Source organism: Natrix helvetica (genome assembly GCF_964273705.1).
Source record: "Natrix helvetica genome assembly, chromosome: 5".
NCBI classification, from domain to species: domain Eukaryota; kingdom Metazoa; phylum Chordata; class Lepidosauria; order Squamata; family Natricidae; genus Natrix; species Natrix helvetica.
Window position 1 is genome coordinate 154,193,593 of NC_138551.1, and position 21,458 is coordinate 154,215,050.

Genomic DNA, 21,458 nt, shown 5'->3' on the forward strand with positions numbered 1-21,458 from the left:
GGTCTCTTACCCTGCAGGGCCTCCTTGGCCCTAGCCAGCTCCTGCTCCTTCTGGGCCAGCTGGACCTTGAGCTCGGTGGCCGGGAGGATCTCGGAGGCCTTGTCCCCGTGTGTCTCCTCCAGGTCCTTGGTCAGCATGTCCTTCATTTGGCGCAGCAAGTGGATCTCCTCCTGCAGCTGGCTGACCTCTTCCCGCAGGAGGACTGGGGGGGGAGAGAATGGGGGCCAGTGATGAGAGCGGGCCTCCCCCTCCCTTTCCTCCTCCTTCCCTCCCCCCCATCCCCCAGGCAGACCCTACGGGAGGAAGATCGGCTCCTTCTGAGCCACCGGGTGCCCCCTCCCCTCCGGCTGCCCCCTTCCTTTACTGGGAAGCCCCCTGGCATGTTGGGGGCCTCCATTTGTTCCCCAAGCGGAACGTCTGAGAGCGACCCTGAGAACAGATCACGGCACCTTGTGATGAATGGACTTCAACCCCCAGAATCCCCTTGGGTTGGATTCTGTAAGAGGGATTCAAAAACAGAGCCCCCAACCCCTGGGAACAGCCTCCCTCTGGAGCCCCCTTTGCTGCCTGAGCTGAGAGGGGTGGGCACCAGCCGTCTTTGCTGGGTGGGTGGGCACCAGCCTCCCTTACATCCCATCGCCCAGCCATTGTACACCACCACGGCCCATTTCGGGTGACTAGGTTTTGCATAACACTAGTCCATATTGTTTACGAGTCTCTCTCTCTCTCTCTTTTTCTATGGTGTCAAATAAAATATCACTTGTCCGAATCTGTAAATGTCACAGCAAATTTATTTGATGACAACTTCCAGATTTTATTTAAACGGCATTTTTTTTAAAAAAGTCTCCTCTCTCCCTAAGCCTTCCCTGAGTCCCAATTGGTGACTTAAATAAAGGACTTTTTTTCCTGCTTCTTTTACTTTCTGTTTGACTAGAAACCTCCAACGCCGATTCTTCCAAAACTCTCTTCTGCATTAACTATCCGGAGAGAGACACACACACACACACACACACACACACAGACGGGCAAAGACCCCGCAAAGTCCTGACTCCACATCTTTCTCACAGATGGCGCCTTGGGGGGGAAACGGCTTCCTGCCCCCCCCCTCGAAAAGATGCCCAGGCCAACCTCCAGCAACGCCCAGCTGGGGAGAACGGGATGCCCCACAGCTAGAAGGGACCGGGGACTTTGAAGGGGGCTTGAAATTAAAGGCAGCGGGGGACGGGAGAAGCCTGGCTCTAAAATCAGAACCCCTCTCTGCCCCCCCAGGTGAAAGGGCCCTCCCCTCTGCCTCGGGGCTGGCAGCGCAGCAGGAAGTCGAGGCCTGGCAGAAATGTCAGCTTTCCTGGCAGGAGCTCTGCAATTACCAGTTGTGGGGCTGCTTTAACTACCAACCACCAAACCAGGCAAGAGGACCCGGTCCTTCTTTGGGGGCAAGCCCCACCGGACTCAAGGGGGCCACTCTCAGGCTCAGCAGGCAGCTGCCTCCGCCACCCGGGGCCCTCGGAACGGCTGGGAGTCCAACTCCCATCTTCCCCAACCTGCCTGCAGCTGGGCACCAGGCCTGTCGGGACATGTCTGTGCTTTTAAGCCCTGCTCTCTGGTACCCAGCCATGCCACTCGGGTTGCAGCCCAAGCCTCATCTCCGCCCCCCCCAAACGCTGGAGGATTGGGCGCTGCCCCCGTTGCCAAGCTGCCACCCCCCCCACCCCCGTGCCAACTCCTGGCCCTTCCTCTTCAGGGGGAGAAAGGAAGGTTTGCTTTGGTCCCATTTTCCAGGAGACACAGAAGATCAGGCAGTTGGAGAGGTTGCCTTGGCCCAGCAGGGGTGGGGAGAGGCAATCCTGGGACCCTCTTCTCCACCCCGCCCCCCCCCACTTGGAGCCCTCCCCCCTCGGATCTTTCCCTGGAAGCAGGAATATAACCGCCCTTGGAGCAAGATCTCCTTTTCAAACCCTTGGAGGTTTTTCCTCCACAAAAAAGAAAGTCACTCTGGATTCCTTCCCCCTGCCCCCCCTCCCAATCCAGGGACTGAATCCGCCAGTGGAACTTCCTTGGACTGAGCGGGACAGGAAGGGCAGCGTGCGTTGGGGGGGGGGCTTGTGTGTCTCTCCTGGCTGCTCTCCACTCCCACCAACAGCAGCGCCAAGAAACAATAAACTCCCCCTCGCATTTTTGAGATGCTTCCCTGATGAAGAACGCCTGGGTCCCCCCTCGCCCCCCCCACCAATGGGGAAGATCTGAGATCTGGGCAGGGGAGGGGAGGGGGCAGGATTCAGGAGGGCTTACCAAAGAGGGCAGGCCGCTCTAGGCGCACGGGGTGGAGTGGGGGCTTCAGCAAGGCGCCAGGGAAGAGATCAGCTCCCCAGGGACCCCGTGATGCTCCCCCAAGGCCCAGGCTCTCCCCCGGAAGCCCATCCCTGGCCAAGTGCCAGATCGGGGGAGGGGAGGAGGGCTGTCCCACATTTTCCCACGCTGCCTGGGATGCAGAATTCCCAAGCAGGGGGAGGCTTCTTCCTCCCTTCTCTTCCCCCCCCCCCCAGGAAAGGCAGGCAGGCGTGGGGCGGACGGCAGGATCCGGTGGTGGAAGCGTGGCCTGGGGGAGGGATCTCTGAGGGGTTGCCCCATGGCGGCCTCCCTTCCCTGCCATCCAGACAACCTTCTCCTGCAGAGGCCCCCGTATCCCTGCACTTTGGGGCCTTGTGGACTGAGGGTCCTAGGTTCAAGGCTGCCCAGAGCCTGCTCTCCCTCAGCCTAGTGCTCAAGCCCCCTCCCTCTCTGGCCCCCCTGGCAGAAGCCGGACCCAGGCTGGGAGACCTCTCCCGAGAGGGGGCCAGGCAGATGGAGATCCAGGGCCACCGAGGGCCTCCTCTGGGGGTGGGCAGAGGGCCGGCCTGCTGCGCCCTCAGCCCAAAGCAGCCTCTGCCGGACGGTTGGGGTGTCCTGTCAGTTGGAGGCTCAACTGGGCCCAGATCCTGCAGGGGCCTACGTGCCCAGGGAGGGGGGTCAGACCAGCGTAGGGGGCCAAAGGCCGCTGGGTGGAGTCGCTGAGAGAGACCGAGGCAGGGCCACGCTCGGAGGAGGAGGCCGGAGCCCAGAGGAGAAGCCCAGGTCACCCTCCGGCCCTCCCAACCAGAAAGGAGGTCCCACACATCGCTCTGCGGGGTCAGGAGGACCGACCGCCTTTGCCCGGGTTCCACCCATAAGCCCAGTTTCTGTGGGCAGATGTCAGCTTGCGAGTGGCCGCCTGCTGCTTCCTGGAGCTCTGGCCGCCCTCTCAGCCTCTAGTTATAGTTTATAGTTTATAGTTTATTTAATTTATAGACCGCCCCCTCTCCCCGTAGGGACTCGGGGCGGTGTACAGACCATTCATAATCAAAACAACAGAAAATAACATAAGACATAGAGCAAAACAACACACACACACTGTCTGTATATAAAATCCCAAAACCAATTTAAATACTTAAAAAACAATTTAAAACCCGTTTAAAACCCCAATATAAAATTTAAAAAGCCATCTAGGAAGGTTTGTAATAGATGTTAAATACAGTTACGATTATAATTATAATTAGGCCAGACCAGACCCCCCCAGGCCTCGTGTCCCCTGAAGTCCAGGTCTCTGGAGCCAAACAACTGGCCTTCCCTTCGGCCTCCTTTCCCGGTCTTGGGGGACTTCCTAGGCACCCCCTTTGCTCTTCAGATGCACCCAAAGGTCAGGACTTTTATGCCCGGCTCTTGGAAGACCAAGTCCTGCCCAAAGAGCCGCCCAGGAACTCTGGAGGGCCAAGCCTGCTTCGTGCATGGAGGGAGCAACAGACCCATATCTAACGGCTGCCCAGGACGTGATGGGGCATCCGGGGAGCCTTTCCTGGGGAGGGGAGGGGAGGGGAACCAAGCCGGTTGGCTGGCCAGGGAAGCCAAGGAAGGAGCCGAGGAGGCATTTCCTCTCCCCAGGAGGGCGGAGGGTTTGTGGGTCACCCTGGAGACCATTCAGGGAAATAGCTGCGGGCACCTGCCTGGGACAGCCTCTTGCCTCACCCTCTGCCAGGTGCCCGGCCTTCTCTGCCAAGAGGCTCGGCCGACGCCATGAGAGGCCAACTTCTTCCCCAGCCTCTGGGCTCCTGGGGTGGAGGGAAGGGGACGTCTCCCCCGTCCCCATTGGGGGTGCAAGCCGAACACAGCAAGGAGTGGGGGGGGGACCTCAATTCCAGCATTCCCATTCGGCAACAATGAATTCGCTTTTTATGGCACCCACTGCAAAAGTCCAGCTCCTGTTTGTCCAGACCCCACATTTAGCCCCTGGGCCCCCTGAGAACCTAACTTCCCCCTATGTATTTCCAAGGGGAACTGCCCCCCCATTTCTTCCCACCAGGGAAAAAGAAGCCTCACCAGGGCACAGGGGCCTCCTCCTACCCCCAGACGGTCATTTAAGGTTTTAAATACACCTTTGACTCCGGGTGAAGCACACAAGGTCCTGCCCCCCCCCCCCGGTCTGTCCAGACAGTCCAAAGAGGCCAGCCCCCCCTGCACATCGGCTCAACTGGGGAGCGGGCTGGGTTCCAGGAGAGCCATTTGGCCTCCCTGAGTGGGTGAAGCCCCCCGTCTGGGTTCCTGGGCCAAGCCAACTCATTGCCCCGGGTGGAAAGTCCAAACAGAGGAGGAGGGAGACCTGCGCGTCCAGGACGGTTATCTGGGTGTGGCCCAAAGAGATACGAAGGCCGGCCAGGTGCAAAGTGCAGGCCGAATAACGGACCCTCCCCCAGCGACACCAGTGAAGCTCAGACAGGCCGGCTCTTGGGTGGGGAAGGTGGCCGGAACCCCAACTCTGGGGGAGTGGGGGCAGAGGGCCTTTGGCCAATGGAGGCTCCCCAGAGGGGCTGACAGTCTCGTACTTGGGAGCAGCTACAATCTTCCCTCCAAGAGGAGCCGATTCCCTGGAATTTGAAGAGCCACCAGGACGATGGAGGCCACCAAAGTAGATTCTGAGTTTCATGGGTTTAACCGCCCGGGGGAGTCCCTGGCGCTCTGAGGAGCTTCCCTAGTTGGGTCACAACAACAACCCAGCTGGGAGGGCGCCCAGGGCGGCCCAGCTCAGCCGGGACCAGCAGAGATTCCCTTCTGCTGTTAATACATCAGCCCAGGACCCGAGTGCGAAAGCTGCCTGGCCAAGCCACTCTCCCCTCCCGCCTCCCCTCGACTTCAGAAGGTGCTTGCGAGTGTAAAGGCCAGGAGGGACCAAGGGCTCCTCGCAACAGCCGTCTGTCCACCGCAGGGAAGGTCAAGAGTGGACTGGCAGCTTCCAGACCATTCCCGGCCCTGACTCATCCCTCCAGGGGGGGGGGGGGGGAGACCAAGATAAGCACTCAGGTCAAAAGGAAGGCCGGCTCCACCTGACCAGCAGGTGCCTTCCCAGGTCAGGAAGAGAGCCCACCCACCCTGGGAAGGCGGGGGAGGGGGGCACCCAGCGACTGAACCCCAGACTGCAAGCGCCCCCCCCCCCGGCCCCTAACTGCACAACATCATCCTAAGCAATGCAGCTCCCGGCTGCCCTCCAGGCCCGCTTTCCACCAGGGAATAATAATGGGGGTGGGATAAGGGCCTTATCCCAGGGGGGGGGCTGGAAAAGCCCTCGCTTGAGGGCCTTCCTATACCCCCCCCCCTCCGTTCAACCCCTCCTGTTCCAGAAAGGCTTTTTTGCTTCCTGGAGGCTCTGCGAGTCGCTCTCGGGCCAAAGTCCAGCCTTCCCCCACTAAACTATAACTTTCCTGGAGGTGGGGGAGCAAGCGGGGGGGGGTGAGGAAATATGATTGCAGGGTTTTTTTAAGAGACAGAGGCCTTCCAGAAGAGAAGGAACCCCTCCCCCAGTGTAGAACAGCTCCCCCCCTCTTGCTCGTTGTGTTTTTGTGTGTCCGTGCGTGTGTGCTTCTCACAAAGGAAAGGAATAATGGTTTGCAAGCAGGAGGCTGCTTTCCAATGAGAACCAGACCAGTTTCCTGACACAAAGCAAACAAGCGCTCTTTGTCTCCCCATCCTCAGAGGCAGCGGCTCTTCCGGCCTCCTTCTAAGCACCTAGTCCTCATGGACCCACTGGCAGAGGCTTTGGGTGGCCGTGTGGAGCCTGGGCTGCAGCTCGGCTGGGCTGGAGGACACGCGGCAGCCTGGATCCAAGGAGAAGAACCCTCCCTGCTTCTTTGGCTTCTGTTTAGGAAGGCCTCACTGGGCTTCCGGGGGCTTTTATTACCGGAGTAACTTCCTTACCCTCCCCTCCCCTCCAGCATTTCTGCAGCCCCCCTTAGGGAGACCCACAGCTTCCGCCCCATTTCTCCGGGAGAAGGACAGAGGGCCTCTACGGCCGAGCAATTTCTCCAGTTCCCCTGGAAAGGCACGGGCAGGGCAGCCTCAAGTGGCAGAGAGTTCCCCGGGCAGCACGAATGAGCCTTCCGAAAGAGACGCCCAATTCTGTGGCGCCCCAGAGAGAGAAGCTGCGGCACAAACCCTACAGGCACCTGGGGGCCGTTGGGGGCCAAGACCCAAGTTGGATCCTGGCGCCTGGCGCCCAAAGCTTCCAGGGCCCTCCTTGCCGATGCTCCCGTGCAAAAGCCCTGCCAGTGCACCGGGCTCCTGCCGCCTCCGCAAAGGATCTGCCAGAGGGGCCCCTTCCCTGCCGACCGGCAGAAGAGGCAGCCCAGGCCTTGGGAAGGCTGCCCAGGCTCTGGAGGGAACACCTGGCCTTCCTCCGCCCCGGGGCCCAAGGGAGGCCAGTGGGAGCAGCCTCGAGGGGCTTCCGTCCCATGCAGAGTCCCTGGCCGGCCACCCAGGGGGCTCCCGGCGATGCAGCCGGCTGACAAGGCGAAAGCAAAGGAGGCAGCCGAGGGTTGATCTGCCTCTCCCGGACATCAAAGGCAGGCACCCTCCCACAAACCCATCAGGCTTGGCACTCACCGCAGGAGCCCTGCCGCAAACCACACCTCCCCCTCGGCTACCGATTTGGAAACTCCTTGGAAATGCCTTCTCCTGCCCGCCAGGTGCCCAGAAGGCCCCCCACCTGCCCCACAGCTCTCCGGGTGGGGGGGGGGCTTTCCTGGCTTTCCTCCGAGGCCTGAGAGACAGTGTCCAAGAGGGAAGGGTCCAGGGCCAGCTCCCCCTCCCCCAGGACCTGCTGTCCCTCCCCAAGGCTCCCCCATCCCCCTCTTCCCACCCCAAGCCCCCTTTGGCTGCCAGCAGAGCCCCAACAAGAGCCCACCGGCGTGAGGGGAACCAGAGGCTGAGAGGCAGCCCAGAGAGCGGTCCAGCCCGCTGGCCCCCACCTACCTGGCCTGCTCTCCTCACTCTCCGATTTCATGCTGGGGGGGGCAGGGGGGCTGCTCTGACGGCCGGTCGTTCCTTCCCTGCCTGCCTGCCTGCCGCGGTGGCTGCTGCTCTCCCCTCTCTTCCGCCCGACTCCTCCCCGAGAGAGCCAGCCGGAAGGAAGGGAGGAAGGAAGGGAAGACCGGTTGCGCTACCTGGAGCCCTGGCCTGCCTGTGCTCAACAGGTGCTGCTGCTGCTGCTGCTGCCACTCGGCCTGTGCCAGCCGGAAGCTCCCCTCCCTGCCCGCCTGGGCCACGGGCTATTCCCCTGCCCAACCGGCGGCCTCCAGGAGAAGCAGACGGAGAAGCCCCGGCAGATTCCGCCTGATCTGATCTCCTCTCCCCGAGGGAGGGTGGGAGGCACCGGGAGAGTTGCCTCCTTCCCTTTTGCTTTCTTTGGGGGGGGGCTGTCTGCAGAAGGGCCAAAGGAAGGGGGAGGGTCTCGCTCTGATCTGAAGGGCCACTTGCTTCCTTCTCAGGTTGCAGGGGGGAAGCCCCCTCTGGCCTGGCCCCAAAACCCTCCATCTGTGAAAGGGACTGGAAGGGAGTTGGCGGGGGTGGGTGGGGTTGGGTTCCCGGATAACCGTGCTGAGAGGCAAGGATCGTCCCAGTTGGACTAAACCATGACCTGTCCTAATCGGTCCTTTCTCTAACCCCATGAGGACTAGGGCCTTACTCTCTGTGCAGGAAGGGGCCTCTAGACAGGTGGCAAGGGTGTGACTCCAGGACCAGAGATGACACCAGCCCCCTGGGCAAGGAAAGCAACGCTCGGACGTAGCCCTGCTTTTGCCCTTGAGAGGGGCACCTCGTACTTACGACTGCTGCAGCCCCCACCCCACCCCCGTGGTCGCACACTTTGGGAGTGGCGTGGATGTACCACCGTGGCCGCATCCCAGCCTTCCCAGACAAGACAAGCTGCAGTGGGGCCTGCTTAACGACCGCCTGGTTCACTTAACAACTCAACTGCAATGTTCCACTTAACAACTGGGGCGAAAAAGGTCGTAAAATCAGGCAAATGACTCACTTAACAACTGCCTAGGCTTAGCAACAGAAATTTTGGACCCGCTTGCAGTCATAAGCCAAAGATGCCCTGCACTGCTTGGCGCTCTGTGTCCCAAGCGTCCACGGCCTCATGAAATGGAGCCACCTGAGCTGGGCAGGAAGAGGTAAAGGGCCAGGTGGCAGCCGCTCCCCCCACCCCCACTGCAGGTTGCAGACCCTGCCCTAAAACCTCCCCCTGAGCTCCCCCCCCCACTTTCCTTCCCTTTGGCAGGGAGCCACCTGGGGGGGAGGACCCTTTACAGGCAGAGAAGAAAGCAGGGACTCTGCAGAGCCAGAAAAGTTTTAGGCTGTGGGCTCCTCCCACCCCTTGCAGGCAAAGGGAGGATCATGGCAGGGCTGTGGCGTGGGAAAGCACCCCCTCCCCATTGAGCCTTGCTGCAAAGCCCCCCCCCCATGTGGAGGAGGGTGGCTCTCTCTCTCTCTCTCTCTCTCTCTCTCTCTCTCTCTCGCTCAAACACGCCTGAAAAAAACTTTCCTCTTTTTTAAAGCAGCTCTTGACTTGTGGGAAAAGCCCTAAGTGGGGAGCGGGAGAGAGGGGGAATTCCAGGCTGAAAGAGCCCGGATGAGGGAGTCAGAAGCATGAGGGGCAGGAAGGGGGAGCTGCAGGGCCAGTCTGGGGCTCTGTGGTTAGGAAACTCTTTTTATGCCTGGCTCTTCAGTTGGAAACTGCTTAGGCAGAGACACGAAGGGGCTGAAGGAGGCCGAAAGGCTTCGGCTGCGGGTCTCTTATTTTTCTTTCTCTAACCCGGATTCTTCTGTCTGCTCCTAACATCCAATCTATCTGTTGGCCTACGGAGTGATCCCCACTCATCTCTCTTCTCACCCCTGGTCTCCTGCTTGAGCAGGGGGTTGGACTAGAAGACCTCTGAGGCCCCTTCCCGCTCTATTCGGTCTGCCTGGAGTTCTTCCGCTGTTTCCCTTCCCTCCGTGCTGTTTCCCTGCTGATGTTTCTCTCCGTGTGTGTCACACCTTCTGCTGTCTGGTGGGTGGCAGTGAGGAAACCACTAAAACCTGGATTATTTCCTCCCCTCCCCGGGGTCCCAGGGAGCCCTTCTCTCGTTCAGCATAATTCAGGCACTTTGCTGGCCAGTTCTGAGGCTGCTGGGTGGTCCTTGCCTTCTTTCTACCATCCTCGCTGGAGGCATCCAAGATTTGATTTCAGAGGCCTCTTTTCCCATTGATCCGGACGATCAAACCCCTCTGCTTGAAACACTGAATCAGATCTATTTTCCCAGCTGACTTGAGCCATATCAAATCAAACACCCTTTTAATTCTCTCGCTTTTTTTTGCAGTTTCCTCAGAGATGCCCTTTCCCCACTTGGGAGGAAGGGGCTCCTTCAGGGCGAGGGGCTGCTGCTGTCTGCAGGGGAGACGTTCAGGGGCATCGGTACCAACTGGTGGGGAGGGGCGGGGGGCTCTGCAAGGGGGGGGGAGGCTCCTTCAGAAGCTCCCCGAGGCTGGTGGGACGAGGGTCCTCCGTGGGCCCGTTTTCTCCTGGGGCTGTGGAGGAGCATTTATTCCGCATTACTCTCCCACAGAATCTATTTCTGTTCCCTTTCGTCCCTCCTGCTTTATTTACCATGGGAAGATTTCGTTCCTGACTCAACGGCCTCCTGCTTTTCTGGGGCCGCCTAGCAAAGGTGGGGGCACAGTCAGAAAACGCAAATAAACCAGAGGTCAAGGAAGATGAAAATAGAGGGGGGGGGAGGAGGTCAGGGCCGGGCTGCTGAGGCCAATTCTCTCTTCTGCATTGAATTCTGCTTTCCTAGCTGGTTTTCAAGAAGAAACCACAGCCTTAAATTTAACGCAAGGACATTTCTACACAAGCGCCAGGAAAACAACAACAATAATAGGACCACACAATAACACAACTTCCTGCAGCTACAGGTAAAGCTTCCGAGGGGAAATGGAGTTACTCGGGGCATATGAGCCCCCTCCTCAGCAGCCGCGCCGCAGACTCGCTGCTTTCTCCCAGGCCTTTGTGTATGTGTGGGTGTGTGTGTGTGTGTGTGTGTGTGTGTGTGTGTGTGTGTGTGGCTTCTCGGCCTAGCCCACAGCTGGTCTCATCAGAGCCAGTCGCCTCCACACTGGCATCTGGGCCATTCATGCTTTCAATTCCCCCCCCCTCCCAAGGGCTCCTTACTCGCTCTGGAGCGTCTCTGACAAGGGCATAACCCTCGTGGGAGGGGAGGTGGAGGATGGGACCATGCACTCTTTTGCCCAGAAACAACTGGACTTGCACCCCCATCTGGAGCAAAAAGGCCAGGAGGGACAGGCTCCACCCGATGACTCCACCTCCCCTCGGGGTGACAGTCCCTCTATTGACCAACGGTCCCAGAATCCACCTTGATCTGGGGACACTTGTTGGTGGAGAGAGATACCACCTAATGCTTGTATCATTGTAATGGTCGTAACCTGTTTTTTGTTCTGAACCACCAACACCCCAAGATGTGACAATAGGTAAACATAGAAACAGTTTACCATCAAAGAAGCATAAACTGTCTACACGTTTCATATAATTAAAGAGAAAACATGCATCGCAGGGTGGAACAATGAATGTACAATAAATACCACTCTTTGGCGGTGTCTCGTAGCCTGCGAGGTTAACCCAAGGTGGAGCGATGGCTAATTAAAGGACGAGGGGACAGGGAAGGTGCTGGTCTCAGTCTGGGGAAGCCACGGGCCTGACAGGTGACCCCGGGGCCACTCCTGCCCCCTTGGCCCAGCCGACCTCACAGGAAGAAACAGAAGGAAGGACTCCAGGGGCTCACTGCCTGCAGCTCCAGAAGGACAGGTGCCATAGAAACCAAACAAACAGATCACCACATTTACATCCTGTGGAGGAGAAGATACGTCATTTCTGGCAACAGACAGAAAGGAAGGAAGGAAGGAAGGAAGGAAGGAAGGAAGGAAGGAAGGAAGGAAACCTAGCTTCCAAAGGTGCTTTTTCAAAAGGCAACTAGACATTCTGTGCTTTTTTTTTCTCTTGAAGGCGTTTTGCTTCTCATCTTAGAAGCATCTTCAGTTCTGCCTCAGCCATGACTTGGAAGACTGAGATTCTCCATAGACATAAATCTGGCGTCTATTTACTGAACCTCTGAAGAAGAGTCATAATATGCCTACTTTGGAGCAGATGGCTTCATCTCTGAGGGCAAATCCTTGACCACAAGCCAGAAGGGGTCGTTATTATGATTGCCAAATCCCAATGACGGGGCCAAAGGAGCGCTGGGTCAGGGGAAGGCTGCTTCAGCACCACGGAGAGCTGCCCACCTGTCCTGGGCTCCCACCGGGGCCAAAGGTCACCTGAGACCCGGCACTCCAGATGTGGCGGCACTACAGCTCCCAGCAGCCCCAGCCAGCGACTCACGGTAAAAGACACTGCGGGTGTGTTCAGCCATACCTGGTGGGCCACACACCTGCCCAGGGACCGAAAAGGCAACATGGCATTCACCCAGTTCCCTGCTCATTTCCCCAAATGCCACCCTCTGCCTCCAAGGAAGCCCCTGAAATCCTCTTCGCCCTCCAAAGCAACCTCGCTGTAAAAGCAAACTTGGGGGGGGCGGGGGCGATGGGGAAAGGCGCAGGAGACATTTCATGCGAGGGTCTCCCCAAAACCCCCAGCGAAGGATCAGGTCTTGGGAATCAGGGGGCTCTGTAGGTGTTTTGCAAGGCTGCCCTGGGCTTGTTCCTCAGAGAGAGCAGCCGAGGCCGAGTTCTGGCGATGGAAGGAAATGGGCCCAGAATTTTGCACCTCTTTGTTCACCTCGTTGAAAAATCCTCTGGGATGTTTGGTATAATATTTGAATGTGAATTTTTGCGGGGGGGTTGGGGGGGTATAGCATTTGTATGAGATTTATATTGTGTGGAGGGGGGGTGAACAAAATAAAAAAATCCTCTGGGCTCCCTGAATGAGAGTGGAGAGGTTTCGCTCATTCCTCCGATGTCAGATGCAGCTGCAGGAACAATCCTTCATTCAAACACTGGCCTCCTTTTCTGAAAAGTGGGGATTTTTCAGGTCAAGTTCCTTTCAAGCTCCCTCGACACAGAGACGGATTTTAGCCTCTCATAAAGGGTCCCTGTCTTCCCTCCGAAGGGGCGGAAAGCCACACGCCTGAGGAGCATCCACCACGCAATGTCAATCATAGCCCCGGGAAGCTTCGCGGCTGATTTATGGCCTTGCGTTTTTGGAAGGATTTGCTGGGCAGGCCTTGCGGAGAAAACCAATTTCCCCAAACTCTTCCACCGAGGGAAACGCCAGCCCTGGCGCTGCTCTGAAGCTGGGGGTGGGGGGTCCTCTCCCATCTGGCTGGAAGGGGCCACAGGGCCAAAGCCCACCATCCTCTGCAGGAAGCACAGCTAGAATTGCCACTGAGCAGCGGGAGAAACTGTGCGCAGAGAAGATGCAAAGTTCCTTTCTTAAAATCACAAAGTGGCAAAATGACCTAAAGAGCGAAAAGGAAGAAATGGAGAGAACCCAAGAGCTCCAGATGTGTCCCTCAAAAACAGCTGGAGGAGGGAATCAGACCTCGGGGCCCCGATGGAGGGATATTCTGCCCCCTGCTTCCATCTCCCCAAATTTCTCTTGGGGGGGGGGGGGTTAGAAATGATCAGCCATCCTCAAGAGAACCCACCCCGGAGGAATTGGCCATTAATGGGATTTTTTTTTAAAAAAATTCCTATATATTTTATAGATCAGCATAATACATCAGCCACCCAGGGCTTTCAAAGATATCTTTCGCCAAAAGAGGGGGGGGGAGGGGGGAGGAAGGGGGGGGGCAGGAGTCCTGGTGGTGAAATCCCAGGGTTGGGAGAAGAGAGCTGGGGTGGGGGAAATCTCCTGGTCCAGCCCTCTGCCCAGAGCAAGATTCCTTCCACCGTTGTTCTGGACAAATGAGGGAACCTCCAGGGATGGGACTGAGAAGGGAATGCTCAGTAGCTGAGGAGGAAGAGGGTGGTAGAAAGAGAGAGGAGGAGGAGAGTTTGTCATTGTTCCCAGCAGGTGGCAGCACACAGCAGGTGACCTTGAAAAAGGGAAGCCAGGTCAGACCTGATTAGCAGGGGGTGGGGGTGGGGGTGGAGAGGCTACCAGGGGAGGGGAGGGGCTCAGCTCACCCTGGCAGTTAAAGGACCTTCCACCCAGGGCGAAGATGGCAAAGCGCCTCTGCACTCTTGCTGGGTGAACGGGGAGGGAGGTGGTCAAGAAGGCCCTCGCCTCCTTCCGGGAAATCCAAGGATGTGGGGCTTGGAAATGGATTCGGGGGACCGGGGTGGTGGTGGTGGTGGTGGACAAGCTGCTTCTTGCGCTGTGGCTGGAGCTGAGCCCAGCTTGAGAAGTTCTCGACCAGGTGCCCCCAGGTGCGAGAGATGGCTGGAGGGGTCAAAAACCTCCTCTGCAGATTTAACCTCTCTCGCTTTAGAGCTGGGAATCTGACAGCGGGTGGATTCTGACCGCTCAACCGCAGAGCAAGAACCCCAGTGAATCTTGGGTGGACTTGGCTGCTTCCTTTGGGGAGGGAAGAGGCAGGAATAAGGTTGTATCAGGAAATCTCTTTTGACATCCAGGAACAGGAAAAATTAATCAGAGGGCTAATTCACCGTGAGGCTTAATCAAGGCAACCAATCCGGCACCCTCTTCCTGACTCGACTGCTAATTTAATCCCCACGCGTGTTTCCTTCATTAAAACTATGGCCTGCATCAAAAGGGAGACGACTGGATTGATTAATCCAATTTGCTGGGTTTCAATCCCTGCATGAAATCCCCCCCCCCCAAATAAAAATGGGGATCCTGGACCGAAGCCAACAGATGCTCCCGGATAAAGACAGGGGTGTCCTTTTAGGATCTGGGTGTTACACTTCCCATCTGTCAGGCAAGGAGGATGGGCTACGAAGTCCCCAGCCAGTCCAACCGGGGGAAACTCATCCTCCCAGGGCAGCTGGAGAGACGCCTGGCAGAAATCCTGCCTGCCTGGACCTTCCAGTTTCAGGGTGAACGCTCAGAGGGTATTGGGGGGCCCAGGAAGGGCGATGGAGCTTTAAAAAAAGGGGCAGGAGGGAATAGAAAGGGACTCCGGTCCCTTCTGTAGGAGCAAGGAAGATGCTTAACCCCCAAATAGAGCACCCTGTTTCCATATAGCTGAAGACTGGGCAAGGGAAGGAAGGAAGGAAGGAAGGAAGGGCCTCTCGCCCACTCCCACCCAGCCTGGTCTCTGGGAAAACTAAGCAAGGAGACAGCCAACCTAGGAGACATTTCTTGACAGAACAATTAACCAGGAGGAAAGGCTCCCCTCCAGAAGTGGTGGGTGCTCCATCCTGGTCTGTCTGGACAGAGACTGGACAGCCATTTGTCTGGAATGGGGCAGGGTCTCCGGCGTGAGCAGGGGGCTGGACTAGAAGACCTCCAAGGTCCCTTCCAACTCTGTGATTCTGCCGCTGAAACCAGCGCCTATTTCCACCTCTGGTGGCAGCCACCAAGGGCAAAATGCAACTTTGCCACGGGGCTTGAAGGCCTCCTAGAGCTGGGCAAGGAGGATCGGTTGCCTCTCGCCCAGTTTGGTCCTCAGGGGAGGACACGTTCTCTCCCCCAGTTGTTCCTCTTCCAAGCTCCCTGGGCTTCCTCCAGCCGTGCTTAGAAAGCATCCGGGCACATTTGCAGCTCAGTGGCCGATGGGGCTTTCCAGAAGAAGACTTCGGCTGGATTGGCCTTCCAGGCAAAACGTTCTCTCTGCAGGGGCCTTTAGGGGCTGGTGGGGGGTGGCCAGCTTTTGCTCCTGAAATGGGAAAAAGAGGAGGAGGAGGGGGAGGAGGGGGCAGGAGCCCCGGCCAGGCTTCCCAGCTGAGCCCGTGTCTGAAGACCCTCAAGCCAACTCAGCTGCAGAGAGGGAAGGCTTCCCCCCCTCCCCCACCGGCTCCCGTGTGGTCCAGGGGGTGACTGCTGAGTGAGGCCCCCAGCAGCAGTCCCAGACCCATTCGGACCAGGGGCCTTTTGGGGCCAAGGAGTTTCAGCCACAGAGAAAGAGGGGTGAAAAGCAACTGAGCAGAGCTGAAAGGGAGGCCAAAAGTGATGGCAGCCCAGGTGCCAGGCTAGAAAGCAGGGAGATGGGGAGTTCCAGTCCCGCCTTTGCCATGAAAGCCACTCTGCTGACTTGGGCCAGTCACACATTCTCTCTGCCCAGCCCACCTCACGGGGCTGTTGTGAGAAGAGGGAGGAGGAGGAGGAAGGAATATTCCTTTTGTTCACTGCCAGATTCACCCAGGACAAGCAAACGCCTGCAAGCCGTGGAGTTATTATCATCCTGGCCACGATGAATTCAAGCCTCAAAGAAAGAGCATGCAAACATCCCCATGAAACACAAGGGGACGGACGGACACACACACACACACACACAGAGTTCAAAACAGTGCCGTTGGGGGTGGGGCGGCCTATACATAAATAAAAAGAAGGTCGAGGGATTTCCTGGTCCCACTGGCCTAAGAACCAGATGCCTTCAACAAAAGACCCTCCCCCAAAGCCCCACTTATTTCGCCCCCTGGGACTTTTGCCCCGGGAGCCCCAGGCGGAGAGAGAAATGGGGCCCATCAAAGTCTTTAATTGCTCCCCCCCCCCGCCCCAATGCTTGGCTGTTCTCAGGTGTGGGTGGGGGCACTGCCAGAGGTGGTTTATCAGGGATAAAGACAGGATTCTCCTGGGGGCTGTTCAGGCGACAAGGACTGCCAGGGAAATGGGCAAGAAATTAATTTATCCGACAGCAGCACCACTCTCGCCCCCCTCCCCATAAATAAGTAAAAAGAGGAGGAGGGGAGAAGCGAGGGGGGGGAGAACAAAGCCTTGGTCCAGCCAGAGCCAGGATGCTTGGATCTAGCAAGGGGGGGGCTTGCAAAGGGGTCATTATCTGCCATTGGAGGGGGGGGCAGTGGACAAACACAGCTCATTAGGAAGCCCATAGAGGCTAAATCATCCAGAGGAGGAAGACACAGTTTCTGGGAAAATGACAGCCACATTTGCTGGTGGTGCACAGCCAGGGCGACCCTGGGCAGCTCTCCTCCTGCAGGGGCCACCTTCAGAGCGGCCGGCCGGAGGGAGCCAGGAGGGGGTGGGGGAGGCCCCATTCCAGCAGGAGCTGAGCCCCATCCCTGGGCTGCCCCTAAAGAGCCCACCCTCCGCCCTGGCAGGGAGGGCTTGGGGCTGGGAGGTCCCAGAATCAGCCAACACGGCCTAAGGAGAGCCCGGGAAACGGGCCAATCACAGGTCTCACAAGTGCCTGGCCTTCCTTTCCTTCCTCACCTTGCCTGGCTTGCTGGCAGGGACCGGACCCAAATCCAGGCTGACAGCCGCCGGGCGGGCCCTGCTCAATGGGCACAAAGAGCCCTCAGGAGCCGAGAAGCCCTGGGGCCTCTCAGAGGAATAACCTTCGTCTCCGACACCCGTGGGGGAGAAGTCGTTCTCCGTAGTTGTAGAACTACGCAGGCGCAGGAATGGAAGGAGGTGAAAACTTCTCTCCATTGATAAATTCAAAGCCGTCAGGTGCACCTGATCCACCACAAACCCATCCAAGACATTTCGCCAGTGGAAGGAACAGGAAGCCGGAACCAGCGCATTGCATGGTCCCCGTTTCCCATCCTGCAACTATAAAATGGGGAGCCGAATGCCAGCTGCCACCCGAGTGGGAGTAGAATTGGAGAAGTGGATTATTTGGGGAGGGAAAGGTGAAGTCCAAGCAAAGAAGAGGCGGAGGGTGGTGAGAAGGGAAGGCCATGAGGGACCAGAGCTGCCCCACGGATACCATTCACTCTGCCAAAGTCACTGATTCCTGGCTGACTTTGGGTGGCATACAGAATTTAAAAAACAAGGGACAAAACCTCAGAACAAACATCTGCTCAAACCCCGGAAACAGCCAAGAAACTCTGAGAAACTTTTGAGACAGACAGCAGGTGGGGGGGGGGAGAGGGCTGTGAATGTGCAGGGGATGCTGTTCCAGAGGGCAGGCCCCAAACCTCAAATAGCACCCAGAAGCCAGGCTGGGTCCCAGCTGGGGCAGACACCCCCCTCCCCAAAGGGCTTGGTTTGCCACACTTTGGACGAGCTTAAAAAATTACAGAATAAGATAGTTGGAAGGGGAGGCCTTGGAGGTCCTCTAGTCTGGCCCCACCACCTCTCAAGCAGAAGACCCTCTACCATTCTGGAGAAACAGCTGTCCAATATCTTCTGGAAGGCCTCCAGTGACGGAGCACCCACAACCTCTGGTGGCAAGTTGTTCCACTGACTAACTGTTCTTAGAATAACTTTGCCTCTTTGAATGTACACTAATCAGTATGCATTAAAATGAAATTTCATTGCATGCAGCGCTCACAAGGGTCTCTGCCTCTATTTGTTCTGGCAACTGTCGGCTGAAGCATCCATGCAGCTTTCAAGGTCAGAGACCCTCCCCCCCCAATGCCCGTGTGATTCCTCCTCCAGCACAGCCAGGGGCTGCTCATGGGATGAGCCAGCTGTAGGAACAAGAGTCTTCGTCCCCTGGTGGGGGTGGGTCCTTCCATTTTCACCTGCTGCTCCTGGGTGGCCCCACCCACTTTCCCTCCACAACCCCCTTAAAAGCTGGACCTGGGGGGGGGCACGTGGCAGCTGAAGGCACAGCCTGGCAGCTGTGGGCATGGGAGGTGAAGTGCTGCAGGGGGCAGGAAAGAGACCCAGTTCAGGTGTCGCTCCAGAGGGAGACCCCACCCACCCAAATTCAATTCTGGTCTGCAGAGCTGCTGCTGGTCAGAACTGGGAATAGACAAATGGACTCTCTTGGATGATCTGCCTCATTTTGGTGCTGCTTAGAGGAAGTCATTCATGAGGACTAGAGCCTTCCTTGCCTTTCAAGGAGGGACAGAGCTTCGTGGCTTGAAGGTAAGAACGGACTGCCAGGGTGGCAATTCACGGCAGCTCTTCCTTTGCCAGAATAAAGCTCGACAGAGAGGGCCCTCCAATTCCTGACCGTGGATGGGCCTTGTGGTGCCCTGACTGGGCGAAGGGTGCCAGGTTGCCAGGGCTGACCCAGGAGCTCAAGGGGGCAAAGAGGAAGGGGCTGCTTTTTGCCCCCAGCAAGTAGGGACCGAAGGCCCTTTGCAGATCAGCCCAGCAAGGCTAAGGACTCAAGCAGAGCCCGAAAGCATCAGAGGCGACTGGCCCTGGGGAGGGGGAGGGGGGCTGTCCATCACCCACAGGCAGGGCAACAACTCCGCCCCCTCCTCCTCCTCCCTTCCCCTGGGGGCCCTTGAGGAGGCTCAGCCAACCTTGCTTCCATTCATCCCTCCCTGCTGTTGGCCAGTTCGGGCCTCTCTCTCTGGGCTTCCTCTGGCCCCTCCCTGCTGGCGGCCCCCACCTTTACAGCTCTGAGGGCAGCCACACACCAACCCACAAAAAGCCGGACGGGGCCAGGGGACCCAAAGGAGGCTGGAATAGCAGAATTCAACCGAATGGAAAAGGCAGGAAAGCAGCAGAAATTCACCGAGGAGGCCTGCAGAGCAATCCAGCACACTCTGGCATCTCTTCTGTCCGGTCAACCTCCCGTCCTCCTGCACTGGGCTTTCCTTCCCCTCCAGCCCTCCTGCGGGGTCTTGACCGGGCGGCTGCCTGAGAGGCTGCGGGGAAGACAGGCTGCTCCGGCCCATGAAGCCTCTTCTCAGGAGGAAGAGAGAAAGTTTCCTCCTCCAAGAACAGCTGGAAGGGCCTCGCCAGCCCCCCTTTCCCCAGCCCTGCACTAATTCTGCGCTGGGGGCTCCTCCCTATGGCTCCTCCACTCCAGGGGAGCCTAGCCCTGGCCAGGAGGGTTACGGTCCTCCCAGAGGGTCAGCCGGCCTCCGCTTGGCCCCGAGGGCCTCGCCTCCTAGGTTGGATCCGGCATTGGCAGGCAGAGCCGGCTGCCCTGGGACCCTCCTCCTCCTCCTCCTCCTCCTCAGCTACTACCCCCGGCTGCCCTCCAGATTCTGCCTCATGAGCTCTCCTGTGCCTTGGCTCCATTCCAACCCCAATCCCCCACGCAGCCCATCTCCCACCAAAGCCTCCAGGCGCCGGGAAGCAAGAGGGGCTCGTGGGGCTGCCGGTAAAGAGGGCAGCAGGCAAGGCGGGCCATCTGTTTGGCATCGAGAAGTAATGTGGGCGGGGGGGGGGAAGTCCTGTGTTCCCTCCGGGGCACATGAGGGGAGAATGCCCTGACCACAGCTCATTGGTCAGCACAGTGGCTGAGGGAGGGCCAGCACGGCAGGGCCAGGGTGGGGGAGGACAGCCCCCCCCACCCCCATTAGGAAGGCCACTAACTTTCCAAACCAGGACAGAGAGCGTCTCCCCCCCCCCCCGAGGTTTCCCTTGGCTCACCTGTGCAGGTGTGGTCTGGTCTGGGAGGGGGCCAGAGGGAGGCCCAGATCCCTGGAGAGATGCTCTCGCTTCTCTCCTGGCAAAGCCCAGGTGCAGCCCTCCCCATGGGGGAGCCTGGGGCAGCCAGTTGGCGGCCCAGGCCTTCACGCTCCTCAGAAGCTGCCCAACCCAGGTCCACCCCTTCAGCCTGGCCGGTCTGTCAGCCTGGTGCTCCTCCCCAACCTGGAAAGGGGCAGTGGGGCCTGCTGGCCTCCTGATCTCCCAATGGAGACATGGAGCAGGTTCTGTGGGGTGTCCACAATGGGCAGCTTAACAGAACGGAAGAGACCCCCCCCCCCAGCTTCCCTCCTGCCCTCTGATGTAACGCTCTCTACATGGGGCTTCCCTTGAAATGCACTCGGAGACTACAGTTGGTCCAGAATGCGGCCGCGCGGGTGATTATGGGGAGCACCAGGTACTCCCATGTGACACCACACCTGCGCGAGCTGCACTGGCTTCCTGTGGTCTATCGAGTGCGTTTCAAGGTTTTGATTACGATCTTTAAAGCGTTCCATGGCTCAGGACCTAGTTACCTGCGGGACCGTATTCTGCCCCATACATCCCTACGACCTATTCGCTCGCACAGAGAGGGACTTCTCCAGGTGCCGTCCACTAGACAATGCCATGGGGCGGCGCCTAGGAGCAGAGCCTTCTCTGTGGCGGGCCCAGCCCTGTGGAATGACCTCCCCCCGGATATTAGGACCACTACAGACCTCCGCTCCTTCCGTGTTAAGCTCAAGACCCACCTTTTTCAAATATCTGGCCTGGCCCAACCATAACTTCGTTACGCTCCTGAGGGGTTTTTTAATTTAGCAATTTTATTTAGGGGATTTTAAACTGTGTTTTAACTGTGTTTTTAGCTGTGTTTATTGTCTTTCACTTACAAGTCTACTCTCCTCCATGCACAAATGTAATTGCCCTTGTTTTTTCGTATGTATGTGTGTCCTATGTGTATTTTATCCTTTTGATTGTACGCCGCCCCGAGTCCTTCGGGAGAGGGTTGCGGCTAATCAAATAAAATTTGAAATTTGAATTTGAATTTGATGAGGGGGAGGAGCATCTTTGGCAGAGGAATGTAACTGGGGCCACCCCATTCCCAAGGTGACACGGACTAACAGCAGCCACGGGGGGGGGGGGGGGAGAGCGTGGGAGGTCAGGAAATGGTCGCCCTCTGACCCCCCGGAGCACACGAGACGATGGGGAGATTGATGGGGCGAGGGAAGGGACAGCACGGGGAACCTGGAGAGCCGAGGGCACAAGGCCACGAAGCCTCAGTGTAAGTAAGCGTGGGCCACCCTTACGCCACGAGGGGCAAGCAGCTTCCCTTGAAGGACAGGCCCTGGGGATACCCGGAAGAGGGCAGGGACTTCCCGCTGAGGTCTGGAAGGGAAGGCAAAGGAGGAGATTTCTCAGGCAAGGATTTCTCTCTGGGTACCAGGAGGAGGGAGGGAGGCCCGGCTGGCAAACATCTGTGAGGAAAAGCATCTGGAAGAGGCTTGGCCCATTCCAACCCCCATCCCCCAGGGAGGAGCAGAGGCCGAGGACCACCACCATCCCCTTGGCCCTGGATTAGAGATTAGGCGGCTTCCCTGGGGACACCCGGGGGGGCTCCTCTCGGCAGCAGAGGCAGAGGGAGGCAGAGGCAGAGGGAGGG

The 21,458-nt window shown here is 58.2% G+C and overlaps 1 protein-coding gene across 3 annotated transcripts in view; it reads right to left on the bottom strand.

Moving 5' to 3' along the window:
• KAZN (kazrin, periplakin interacting protein) overlaps positions 1-21,458 on the bottom strand; it is a 59,044-nt gene that overhangs the window by 9,887 nt on the left and 27,699 nt on the right. For 2 of the 3 annotated variants that reach the window (XM_081954711.1, XM_081954712.1), the window contains exon 5: positions 11-202. In XM_081954711.1, coding sequence (XP_081810837.1) covers positions 11-202 — 192 coding nt within the window. Of the gene's footprint in view, positions 1-10; positions 203-7,311; positions 7,443-21,458 lie in introns of those variants that run through there. The other variant, XM_081954713.1, reaches the window with a different exon arrangement.